At 40.5% G+C, this 13845-nt stretch overlaps 1 protein-coding gene across 1 annotated transcript in view; it reads left to right on the plus strand.

Moving 5' to 3' along the window:
- BAALC (BAALC binder of MAP3K1 and KLF4) overlaps positions 1-7772 on the plus strand; it is a 51515-nt gene extending 43743 nt beyond the window's left edge. Inside the window, exon 3 of the mRNA XM_029591852.1 lies at positions 4699-7772. Coding sequence (XP_029447712.1) covers positions 4699-4809 — 111 coding nt within the window. The 3' untranslated portion in view covers positions 4810-7772. The remainder of the gene's footprint in view (positions 1-4698) is intronic.
- The last annotated feature ends 6073 nt before the right edge of the window (positions 7773-13845 follow it).

Raw genomic sequence — 13845 nt, forward strand, 5'->3', positions numbered from 1 at the left:
TATAGGGAAAAATAACCCATGCTATAATTACACAATGTTGGGTTCCATATTAGGTGCTACAACCCAAGAAAGAGATCTAGGTGTCATAGTGGATAACACATTGAAATCGTCGTTGCAGTGTGCTGCGGCAGTCAAAAAAGCAAACAGAATGTTGGGAATTATTAGAAAAGGAATGATGAATAAAACGGAAAATGTCATAATGCCTCTGTATCGCTCCATGGTGAGACCGCACCTTGAATACTGTGTACAATTCTGGTCGCCGCATCTCAAAAAAGATATAATTGCGATGGAGAAGGTACAGAGAAGGGCTACCAAAATGATAAAGGGAATGGAACAACTCCCCTATGAGGAAAGACTAAAGAGGTTAGGACTTTTCAGCTTGGAGAAGAGACGACTGAGGGGGGATATGATAGAGGTGTTTAAAATCATGAGAGGTCTAGAACGGGTAGATGTGAATCGGTTATTTACTCTTTCGGAAAGTAGAAAGACTAGGGGGCACTCCATGAAGTTAGCATGGGGCACATTTAAAACTAATCAGAGAAAGTTCTTTTTTACTCAACGCACAATTAAACTCTGGAATTTGTTGCCAGAGAATGTGGTTCGTGCAGTTAGTATAGCTGTGTTTAAAAAAGGATTGGATAAGTTCTTGGAGGAGAAGTCCATTACCTGCTATTAAGTTCACTTAGAGAATAGCCACTGCCATTAGCAATGGTTACATGGAATAGACTTAGTTTTTGGGTACTTGCCAGGTTCTTATGGCCTGGATTGGCCACTGTTGGAAACAGGATGCTGGGCTTGATGGACCCTTGGTCTGACCCAGTATGGCATTTTCTTATGTTCTTACACTTTTTACTACAAAATGCTTCAGCTAGGCTCTTACTAGGGACAAGGAAACTTGACCACATCACCTCCTCGCTGATAGCACTGCACTGGCTTCCTGCACAATCCAGAATTCAATGTAAAGTATTAACCCTAATTTTCAATATCAACAACATTAACTCATGCTTAATAGGAGTGACACTTCAACCATACACACTGCAGAGAACCCTAAGATCGCAAAACAAAAGACTTCTAAATGTGCTTACAACACAGAGTACAACATCTAAAACAAATAAGAGACCAAATGTTTTCCATAGCAGGCCCCAAGTTGTGGAACTCCCTTCCAGAGTCGTCATGTCTGACAACAAAAAGAAAGAGTTTCAAATGTGAACTGAAAACATGGCTCTTTAGAAATCATATGATTTAACATAAAATACCAACTGGCCGATAACTTCACTGTAAAAACCATAGATAATGTTAACAGAATGAGCAAAAAGTATTGAGCAAAGTAAAGTGTAACATGACAACTTACTGACTAATAAGTGAAGGATAATGAATTTATTTTTTTTATTTGAAACTTTTATATACCGACAACCGTTTGCACATCGTATCGGTTTACAGATAACTTAAAAACTATGATAGTGTAACTATCATTTAGGCATGGCCTTTACAGGGAACAGTTAACAATTTTACATAAGAACAAGGTAGTTAAATATTGGTATATATATAAAAAATTACGAAAGTACAGAATAAACGGGATATTGGTTATAACAAATAATATAAAATACTATGTACAAGGTTGTGTTAAAAGGATTAGAGGGGGTATCAGGATAAGAGGGATGAAGGGACAAGATAGGGGGTGAGGAGGTAAGGAGGGGTAAAAGGATAAGAGGGATAAAAGGATAAGGCATGGGGGGGAGGGGGAGGGAGGAGGGTAAAGAGGTTGACAGGGATGGTCATAGGGAACAGATTTTGTGGGGGACACCCACGGAGATGTCTCTTGCCCCAAGGTTGTGGGAGATTGATAGGATCATGTCTAAGCAGGGTTCAAACGTATACAACAGTTTTCCAAAAGGACAAATTGGATCTTGCAGGACAGACATTGGTAATTGTTAGCAGTTGTTCAGTAAATGTACAGCAGATGTTTAATGAATAGTCACAGAGGTGGGGTAGAGATGGACGGAAAGGCTTGTAGGAATAGCCAGGTTTTAAGTTTGTTTTTTTTAATTTGGGTGTGGAGGTTTCAGTGCGTAAATCAAGAGGCATAGAGTTCCAGAGGGAGGGACCTGCAAGAGAGAAAGCTCTGTTTGTTGTGGAAATAAGTTTGGTGGACTTAATTGAAGGAGTGTGGAGAGTCCCTTGGAGGGTAGAGCGGGTTGGCCTTGTGGAGGTACGAGGAAGAAGTGGAGGGTTGATCCAGTGGGTATTCTCATTTATGATACTTTTATGAAATGGAAATTATGGATTACAAACCTCAATCATAGCACCCTAGTTAACTTGTTCTTGATCTTGAGTTGTTGTGGACCTAGAATATGAATGCTGACCCAGAATGTGAATGCTGATTTTGTAAATCGTCGTGATTTTCTTTTGGAATGATGATATATAAAACGCCTAAATAAAGTAAATAAATAGGAGCAGCAGCAGCTGAACATAGATGCATATTCAGCAGCTGCTATTTAGCCGCATAAGTCCCGCTTATCTGGCTAAATAGCATTGAACGCACTTTGAATATCTGGCCTATAGTATTTAGGGTTCTCCTCAGCTTTATAGAACCAACATAAGAATTTTCCAAAGAGTTTATTGTACATACGCTTTCAAAACCACAGCAGTCCCTTCTTCGGATCATATGTGCTTTCCCAAGTTCAAATGTGATCAAAGAGAAGATATTTCCATTTTTTCTGACATGTGTGGATTTCTATTCTCTATACTGGTAATTATTTGCTATGCCTCATTAAAAAATAAAAACAAAAAAAAACAATGTGGTATAACCCCATGGCTCAGGCCACTGACTTATGTTTTGCAGTGCAGTGGATCTGATTTCGGATGCTGTGTCTATTGGGGTAGGTCAACCCCTGGTGCATTACAGAGAGAGAAAATGGGTGGTGCTGCTATTATGGGGGACCCTGACAACCATGAGCAGCGCTGAAGGTGCACCTCCATAAAGGCACTCCTCCAGCCTTCAGGACCACGAGGTTCCTCAAAACCATCCAAGCATGCCTTTCCTGGAGGTGGGATAAAAGGGGGGGGAAAGGGGGGGGGGGAGGATGCAAAACTAGACAGACAAGTCAACTAAGCACTAGAAAGGAAAGCATTTCCAGAAATGTTCACAAATAATTCAATTCACAGAGAATAAAAATCTGGAACAAGGCCCTGGGAAATGAGTTTAATATTTCAAAACTTCCCTTCAATCAGGCTGCAAATGAGTTGAAACAGGAATCAAGATTACCGTTTGAACTATAAGGAATCAGTGTGGTATACGAAGGATTATGTTCTGACTTGTATATAACACTGTTGGCTTCCAGCCAAGCATACAGAATATTTCTGCTGCCTTCCATGTGATGATCTTGAAATACAACATTTTGTGGTTCTTTTAGACACCTGAGAAGTATGCTGCTTTTGGATCTACCTGCTGCAGAATGGCTATGAATTTCTGTACTGGCGCATCAGTTTGATAGATTGAAAATAAGGCAACTATGAGGACCACTCAAGTTCCTTTTCTAGCTTGGGTTCTCACTTCTTGGCCAAGTAAAAAAAAACAGCTGCAGAAGTAGCATTCCCTGGGCCTAGGGTGAGAGCACCAGCAGGGACAGACATGCTACAGTTGGCGAAATTTAGGTGTTGGGTGAGCCCTGAGGTGGCTGTATTTTGTTTGCTCAGTCACAAGGGGTTAGCTGTGATGCTTGAGCAGGCTGCATCTTAGAGCCAAGAAAGAAAACATTACTGAGACTTAAGCCGAACACCCCAGAAAACATGAACAATAGCTCTATTCCTTAGAAGCTTGCCCGCCTCTCTTGCTTAGTATACATATGCAGGCGTACCCAAGGAAAGGCAGTGCAGGTAAAATGTGATAATGCGCAGATAGAGGCTAGTGGGTCCAGTGGAGTTGGCAGTCAGTAAGGGAGGGATTACTATAAATATTTTATAGGAGGAGGAGGGTTGGAATATATTTGCTCATTTTAGTGAATGTTAAATTGAAATCCACGATGAACAGCTTTGTGCTGGAATCTGAAATGTAAAATAGATAAATTAAAAAATCTATGGAGGAGGAGGTTGTAATGTTTTTATATTATGGAGAGTGTTTGGATTAAGAGATTATGGAATATAGATTAGGGTTGGGGTTTTGTATTCTTTGTTTTGATTGTTTTGCTGTGATTAGCAATATTTTATTGTAAATTGTTTATTTATTACAGTCTTGTAACCAATTTGAGATGCTATGAATTAAAATGGAAATCAAATTGAATTAAATAAATAATATAGCTGGAGCGATCATTGCCAGTTTGATCTGAATTAGTAAAACGATCATACTGAATGTGCTTGAGCGTTAAAATTAGTGGGAGGAAAATAAATTTGGTGCTTTTAAGTCTCAGTTTGAAGCAGATTTCTCTACAATGCTCAATATAATATAGAAGCCAAAAGCAACCACCATTCAGAGCAACAGTGAAAAAAGTAAGCAAAACAGGTCTCTATTCACAAAGGCGTGTTAAATGTTAATGCAGCAATACACGAATTAGACCTCAGTTGAGAATTGCCTTGCTTTAAAATGAAGTCCACAGCTGCAGTCAACAAATTTGTAGATTAGCATGTCAGAGCAGTTTTGAATGTTTGCAAAATTTTATGTCAATGCAAATCTTAATCAGACGCTCTCCAACTTTTTAACAGACCAAATGGGATACCAAGAGAGCATCCAAGAAAGAAGTCGCCATGAACGTCACAAAAAGCATCAGACAAGTCGACAGTAATGGAAGAATTACAGAAAACTGTGTCAAATAACAAGGAATAGAAGGAACAAACAATTGAAGACAGACTTATCCATATTTTCTTGCACTTTAATTGCGATCAACCACTTCAGAAGTTTTGAAGTAACAAAACCCTCAGATGAATGTGATAGGCAGCTGCTGCAGAGTGCCTTGAGAAACTTTGTCTTACCTGGTGATAAACAGCTGCAAACACAGCTGGCAATGTGTTTCTAAAGCATCTTGCCATTATCTGACATTGCTAAGAGATTGTTGGGTTTTATTCTCTCTGAATCCTGTATTGCAGAGTTCCATTTTGTTTTACAATTAGAAGAGCGATCCCTCAGTCTCACAGTCCTAATGAGGAATCACCTTAGTTTAGTCCTGTTCCTGTTATCTTTTATTTTCTTTCCACACACACGCAAAATATTAATCAACTTTTTATTTAACCAAGTTCATTTGCAAACTAAATTTTTTTTATAAATTCAGTCTTGGAATTTCAAGAAACCTTAGTAAAAATTTAATATTATTTCCTCTTTAGTTACCCAGTAGACAGGATCCGTGTTTCATAGTTTCCTGGTCTTGTTTTAAATTGGAATCTATTTGTGTGTTGGAAGGGCATAAGCCTTGCATGCAATAATGTTTATTTTAGCTGCTAATCTGATGCTAATTCCTTGTTTTTGCATTCAGGTAGTGGGTACACTAATTGCCAAACCATTTCACAATAATACCTCTCTCTGTAAATATGAGTAGGAGATTGACTCCTCCCTGTACTGCTAGGTAAAGCAGTTTTCCTGAAGGGCTAAAGGTTGGAGTTCAGAAGGGCTGATTTTCACCTTGTAACCAGGGGATAAAATAATAAAACTTGATCTCTTAGCTGTCTACATCCCCATTTGGCATCTTGATCAGATGTCCTTCTGTAGCCCCTGGTAAACTGACAGCTCTAGAGCTACCCCACTGCTGGCAATGGGACATGTGCATGTATGTCACAAGCCCAACCCCTACAATCAAGGGTAAATGGCTCCAGTCCCAGAATTATTTTCCTGGATGTCCTTAAACACCAGCAGTGTCTGACATGTTTTCACTCAGTTAGACAATTATTTTCCCAAGGGTAATGCCTATGTCTAATAAAACTCAGAGGAAAATGTCCTTTTTGGCAGTTGCATTTTGTCCTTCTTGGTGTACTGTGCCATGTGCAAAGCAGTCACAGTCTGCTCAAATTAGATGTAGCCCTTTTGCTGCCATCCCAGAGATTTCACAATGCAGGAAACAATGTACTCTGCCTATATAATGTTGATATCTGCCATTTTCATCAGAATCCTGTGGAAGCAATCTTCAGGGTGAAGGCATGAAAAATCAATGCATAGTGAAACTGTCTATCTTATATAGTTTTTGCAATGCAATATCCTTGAAAAAATACACCAGTAAAGGAAAAATATCATTAATCTGCACTAGAGGACAGATCAGATAATTAGAGCATAGGAGTCTGGTTCTGCTTCTGCTTCCAGCTAGTGTGTGACTACCTCCCGTGCCCCAGTCTTTCCATGTGCCATTGAATAATCATAATATAATAATAATATTGGTTTTTCTCCTTCCTCCCTTCATCCTGCCATCTGTGATTGCCGCATACATTTTTTTTAAGGTACTAATCATAAAGTGCACTAATGTGTAGCTTGGATCGAAAGGACTATCTACCCTTTCACTTTTTGACTGACTGTGTTATTCCTATTAGGAATTGATTACTATAACTACTTAATAAGCAGATTAATTTGAAGAGTATGTAATATATGAAGTGCATACAATTTCTCATGTTCTCCTCTTTCCACAACTGGTTGCAGGCTAGAAAGGGCAGATTATTCATTTTCTGAGGTAATGAAATAAAACTGAATTTTCATGCTGCAATGATGGAACAAACTGTGGATCAATACAATATGGGGGGGGGGGGGGGTCGTTTGCATTGCTTCTGATATGTTCAAATTATGTCAGCACCACTTGATAGCTTGTGCCATGTACAACAGACTCCATTTGTTCTCTGACTTTACTTTCACTATTAATGATCTTCACTTCATATTTAAGAGCATGGGGAGGCCAATATTCAGCACTACTTAAATCAGATAAGTAGTGACTTATCCAGCTAAGTGACGGCCGCTGAATATCTGGCTATGTTCAGCAGCCACCACTTAGTTGGATAAGCCACTTATCTGGCTAAGGAGATAGCTAGTTATCCAGTGGGTTAGCAAAAGGTGTAACAGGGCAGTGCTAATTAGCCTGATAACCAGATAATTTTGAATATCAACATTTAAGTTAAGCGGATAAATTAAACCTGCCATAGAGCAGGTCTAACTTATCTGGCTATAACTTATCTGGCTAAATAGCGCTGAATATGGTGCTGCTGAATAGCCCGTGTAAGTTAGCCAGGTAAGACTTATCTGGCTAACTTACACAGCTGGATAACGCTGAATATTGAGCCCATGCTTTATAAAGGCTGGTGTCCTGTCCATTCTTGGGTCATTTGTTTCATGTTTTACTGTACGATTGGAGCTACTAGAGATTCGTGACGTAAATCCATGGGAGACAGAACACCTTACACTTCCTAATCTCTGAGCCCCTTATTTTCTCCTGATACTGGCAACACAGCCTTGTTAATGAAAATTCTTCCATATTTCTCTAACCAGTATTTTCTTTTCATTATTACGGGTATTGCTGTGTCCCTTTAGAGTATGTTTTCCTTAGGAATGAGATCAGCCTACTGTTCTAGATGCTGCATTATGAAAAGAATAAAACCTGTGTCTCTCTGTTTCAAAGACATTTCCTAAGAGCAATCAAAAACTCTCCCCTGTTACATTTACATTATCACAGCAGTATGCTTTTAAGATATACAGAATGTTTTATTTTATTTTTTTGCATCTTGGATGCTACTAACTGGCTGTTTGCTGAAAAGGTAAATTCTTTTGATTCATTCTAATGTATTGTGTCATTTGAACAAGCTCTCTCAAAGTACATATTTTGTATGCCTCCTTTTTCCGTTTCTAAACCGCAGTGTCATGTTTGTATTGATGCCTTAGTAAAAGGCCTGATTAATCCTGTACGTCCAACCTGCGAGCTGCAACACAGAATCAGCATCTGCCCTGCCGAAAACCTCAGTGCTCTTTGAGTATATGCAGTCAAAGGGGTTCATATATTGAGTAAGCCAGCAAGCAGGTCCAGACCGAGCACTCGCTTTTTATAGCAGTATCTGACAATACTAAAACACCTCGGTGCCAGGTAAAAGTAATAATGGATTTATTAGCTTATAGGAATAATTTACAAATAACGCTAAATGGTACAAATAACGCTAAATGGTTGAGTGCGGTCAAGAAAAACTACTCCGTTATACATACATATATGCATATAAAGATTCAGAGCTTACATTCCTAGCCAGAAGGGCTCAAGTGATCTGTCGGTGCTGCCCTCCCTGGGGTCTGTGTTGATGTTCTAATTATGTTCAGTTTTGCCTGCTTTGAGACTGTTTATGAAAAATGCTAACACTCGCAGATGCATAAGGTAGGAATAAGCAGGAGGGAGGGTCTTCCTGGTGCCACAGTTAAGCACATCAGCCCAGTCCTAAGCTACAGTATCTGCATATGTGAGAGATGCCTCCCTTCTGTCCTAGGCCTGTTAAACTTTAAATTAATTGTTTGGGGAATGTGCAAATAGTAAGTAATTATGCAAGCAGTGGGGTATATGCAACCTGTAATTATGTGGAGGATTAGATGTCTGCACATGTGTAAGTTAAGTTAAAAGGTTCTGAGGGGACCAGACCCAGAATCAGTTTTTTTTCTATACGTACATTCTGTCTGTGTGTGGCTCAGAGTTAAATCAATAATCATATTCAAGCAAAATAATCCCACAATAGCAGGAAAGTTAACTTTAACTGGATATGCAATGGAACTTGGATAAGTGCTGTGCTGAATATTTCCAGATAAAGTTATCCTGGAAACTATAGGACAGGTATTTCTCCAACTAGATTTGTACAGTTAGCTTTCTCTGGGCAGCAGTGAATATCAGTGTTGCCTGGAAAAAGTGAAACTGCATCCTGGAATTGCCCCTAGTGCTGTTTCTTTTTGCCTGGGTAAATTAGGTCTACACACTTTGTTCTTCTGGACAAAATTTTAGCTAGGGAACAGGGGAAAATATTCTAATCCCAGGTTTTATCTGGCTAACACCAAAAGTCAACTGGAGGAACCCTTGAATGTTGATCCCAAAAGTTATATTTTTATTTCTCCTCCCTTACAGTCAGAGCAAGATGGCAGCCTCCTCCGATGATAACCTCCCTCCACTCCTACCCCTGAACTCCAAAAGTGGGCCCCAGGTCCTCCATTCAGCCCCCACCCCCTCAAAACTAAACACCATTATGTCGTGATTGACAGAACTGCAGAGAATGATAAAATTATAATCACCTGGGATAGGCCCGTTCCAACTGCTAAAAAAAATGTTATGCTAGAAAACTGAACATGGGGTAACGGAGAAAAACACAAGAATGGCATTACTAATAGAAGTGTCAGTACCAAGTGACTATTCTGAACTAAAAATGGAGACACAGAAGGCTATCAAATACCAAGAGATGCAATCAGAGACCAAAGACATGTGGCAGAAAGATATAGAAATAGTCCCAATTGCAGTGGGCGCCACCAGTTTAATTTAAAAGAACTTCCAAGTGTGTTTTGATAGATTGTCTTTACGTATTACCACCTATGCACTCCAGAAAGACGCTCTCATTGGCACATACAAGTATTGAGAAGATCACTAGCAGTAAATTTAAGAGACTTCGATCATACCCAACATTCCCTGCCTTACAAATGGGGTTCATTCTGTACAAAACAAACCCATTTGGAAGCACTACCCTCTCACCCACACCTCAAAACTCCAAAAGTGGCCCTCTGGGCCCCTGAAACCTCCACAGCTCAAAACTCCAAAAGTGGCCCTCTGGGCCCCTGAAACCTCCACCGCTCCATGGTAATTGTTGGCAGAAAAAAAAAAATCCAAGTGGTCCATCCAACCTGCCCAGCAATATTTTTTTATTGATGTATTATTTTTTTTATCCTATTCTTAGGTTGGTAATTGTTGCTTCGTACAGGTTGCCCCAGTCAGCACAGGTTACCCTTTTCTTTGCCTCCATCATTTATCCACTAAGCTTTGTCTGTGTTTATCCCATGCCTTTTTGCATTCCATTACTGTCCTTGTCCATGCATCCCCCACCCTTTCTATGGTGAAATACTTACTAAAGTTGGTCCTAACTCGACCGCCCTTGAAGCTTCATATTATGACTCCTTGTTCTACAGTTTTCTTTCCTTCAAAAAAGGTTTGATTCTTTTGCATTATTACTACCGTTCAGATATTGGAGGGCACAGGAAATAAATACTTTTAAATAAATAAAATATTTAAAAGTCTGTATCATTTCACCCTGTCTCTCCTCTCCGCCAGTATATACATATTTAAGTCCTTTAATCTCATCTCATAACTCTTTTGTTGCAGACCCTACACCATTTTCGTTGCCTTTTTCTGGACTGCTTTCATCCTGTCTATCTTTTTTACGATAGGGTCTCCAGAACTGAAAACAGTACTCCAAATTAGGCTTCATCAACGACTTGTATAGGGGTATTATCACCTCGTTTTTCCTGCTGGTTATTCCTCTCTGTGCAGCTCAGCAGCCCTCTGGCCTTGTCACACTGTTTCACCACCTTCAGATGGTCACACACTATCACCCTGAGATCTCCCAGTCTGTGCACATCAAACTTACACACACACACACACATATACCTTCACATATAGCTCCTTTGGATTTCTGTATCCCCAAGTGCATGACTGTGAACTTCTTGGCATTGAATCCCAGCTAAAATTAAAAATAAATACAAGCCTCTATAGAAATTCCCTAAAGATAATCACCAAAATACAAACAAAAAGGAATTCAGTATGTTTCTGACAAAACTCTGGGTTTTACTCCAATGGAGGCTCTGGGTTTTACTCCAATGGAGGCAAGTACCGTTTCTGCTTTAATAAGTGAGTTAAAGAAAACTCCTATTTTGTGAAAAAACTTATTCATTTTATTTCTTATTTTTCATTATTTAAAACTTCTGTAACCCTAAGGTACTGTCCCATGTCCACTCTCCTTCAAATACACTCTACTCCAATGCTATAGACAATGATGCAATCAAACTTATCTGCAACCAGCAGTTCTAAAAGTTGAAGTCCCTTTTCTTTTTAAGTAGAGCTGCCTCTCTCGCCTGACACTACTGTCAGTGTTTTGATAATAATACGGCTACTTCAGGGGCTGGAGGGCTGATGAAAAACAAATATAATGAATATCACTTGCATCCCTTGATCCCAGAGATTTATCCCAACGATAAATGAGTGTTCCTGGCTCCTCTTATCGCTGTCAATCATGTCGGACAGCATCCACCTTACCTTTGCCGGTTTTAAAGGGGTTTGGACCAATCATTTGCCTCCTTGGTGGAAACACCCACCTACTTAATTACCGGTACGATTGCCTGCAAAAGGGATGTATTGTGACATAGTGCTTTGCCCCCTCCACTGCTCGCATATGAATATGATTGAGACGGGAAGACGAAAAATGGGAAAAAAAAAAAAAAGGGACAGTACTTGAGGGTTACATACATTTTAAATAAAAAAATAATTAAATAAAATGAATAATAATTAACAAAATCAACAAAGGTTTTCAGTTATTAAAGCAAAACCATTACTTGTCTCCATTGGACTAAACCATATAGTGGTTTAAACCCTGGTTCGGGGTACCAGACACCAGAATTTTGTCAGAAACATACTGAATCCCTTTTTGTTTAAATTTTGGTGATTGAATCCCAGCTGCCATACCTTCGACTTCTTCTTGTAGACTTTTAGATCACTTTTCATTCTCACTATTCCTTCAGGTATGTCTTCTCTGTTGCAGATCTTAATGTCATCCACAAAAGACAACCATTTCCTTCTAACTCATCCACACTGAAGAAGCGAATTTGAGAGTACCCAGTGTTTAAAGACTGGCTGAGACTTTACTGGTTCAATTGTGCATGGTGACCTGTATCAGAGGGAGCCATGGCCCATGGGTACTCCAGTAGGGATGTGCAGAGCAAAATTTTATGTTCATATTTTTTATGTCCGAAAGGGGGTCCCACTTGCGGCCAATATGGACATAAAAAAAATCCAATGAGTTGGGTATATGTACATATGTGCAAAAAAAAAATTTAAACCCCCTCACCCTCCTTAATCCCCCCCCCCAGACTTACCACAACTCCCTGGTGATCGAGCGAGGAGTGAGGACGTCATTTCTGCAATCCTTGGCGAGAAGCATGTGACGTCGGTGGCACGTCGAGTGACGCGGCGTCATGTGATTCCCGGCTCGTTCGCGCCGGACGGCTCGTTCGGCCCAAAAAGAACTTTTGGCCAGCTTGGGGGGGTCAGGAGGCCCCCCCAAGACGCTCGTTCGCGCTTGGGGGGGCCTCCTGACCCCCCCAAGCTGGCCAAAAGTTCTTTTTGGGCCGAACGAGCCGTCCGGCGCGAACGAGCCGGGAATCACGTGACGCCAGCGTCACTCGACGTGCCGCCGACGTCACATGCTTCTCGCCAAGGATTGCAGAAATGGCGTCCTCACTCCTCGCTCCATCACCAGGGAGTTGTGGTAAGTCGGGGGGGGGGGATTAAGGAGGGTGAGGGGGTTTATATTTTTATTTTGGCTCAACAATCGCGATTTCCCACATATCGAACATATCTATGTTCGATATGTGGGAAATCCGATTGTTTATGTCGAATCAATTTTTTAAGTAAAAAAAAAATATGAGTTGCGTTTTACTAATGCGGTCAATCCGAATGCACACCCCTATACTCCAGGAACCCCTAACCGATTCCCCCAAAAAGGTAGGGGAGGGTGACCCTGGAGAAGTTAAGTCCCATCCAAAAGTAATTCCCTTGAGTTGGACCAGAGGCACGTATGGGTATTGAAGGGGAAGGTACACTTGGGCTTAGGGGAGCCTACACCTACCTTACTACCTGCAAGGAAAAGAAATTGTCAGTCCCAGTTCAGGGTGGGAATGGAAAATAAAAATGGTGAATTATATTCCCAGGAGTTAACCTGGATAGAAATAGATGCTCAACCTGACAATATCAAACTGAGGGGGAAGGTATATAAAGAAGTATACATTAGCCCCTCCTTAAAATTCCAGGACCAGGCTTTTAGCCTAGTCTGCCATAGGACAGTCACAAGAGAATGCTGGTTTTAGGGCATTTCCCATGAAAAGAGAGATAGGGCTCCAGGGCCTAGAGGGAAGAGAGAGCCCCAGATGAAACTAGGAGAAGATAAGAAGTTTGCTAAATGACTTATGAATGTAAACTTCTGATTCCAGCATTGCTGCAGTAAGCAGACTTGTGTTCTGTTTATTTTTTATTGCAATAAATAAAAACTGCAAAAGAATAGCCAGAATCCAGACTGAATTTGTCCTCTGGCAAGCCAAGACCGCTCACGATGTCACACCAAAGTGATATGTAACGCCTTTAGATAGTGTGATAGCTTATATCATAGTTATGCTAAAATGTCTGCTTTACCCAACTGTATTTAATATTCTTCTTCATTTATAATTAAACGATCAGGATCTTTGAAACAAATGCAAAGGGATTAAATACAGTCGCACATGACCAGACATAATTTTCCTGCAAATGTAATTTCTGCTGTTTGCTTCCCTCCCTGGCACTTATCACTCTTAATAAAATTTTTCACACATTTAAACAAAGAAGTAAAACTTAACAATTGTAATCCTTGGAGGGAAGCTCTCTAATGGCCCTCATCTTTTTGCAGGCTCCCAGCACTATTCCTACTATGCTGCATGCTTGCATGGTCGCGCACAACTTTTCTCATGGCTGCGTGCAGCTTTTACCCCCTACGCAGGAAGCGCATCGGGGCCATGGTGGAGCACATCGCACCTTGTTCCAAAGTGAGAAGACTGGCAGGGTTGTGGTGGAGTCCATCCCACTATAGTCTGAAGTTAGGAGACTAGTGGAGCTACGGTGGAGCCCAGCCCATCCCATC

The sequence above is a fragment of the Rhinatrema bivittatum genome, chromosome 2 (genome assembly GCF_901001135.1).
Source record: "Rhinatrema bivittatum chromosome 2, aRhiBiv1.1, whole genome shotgun sequence".
NCBI lineage: Eukaryota > Metazoa > Chordata > Amphibia > Gymnophiona > Rhinatrematidae > Rhinatrema > Rhinatrema bivittatum.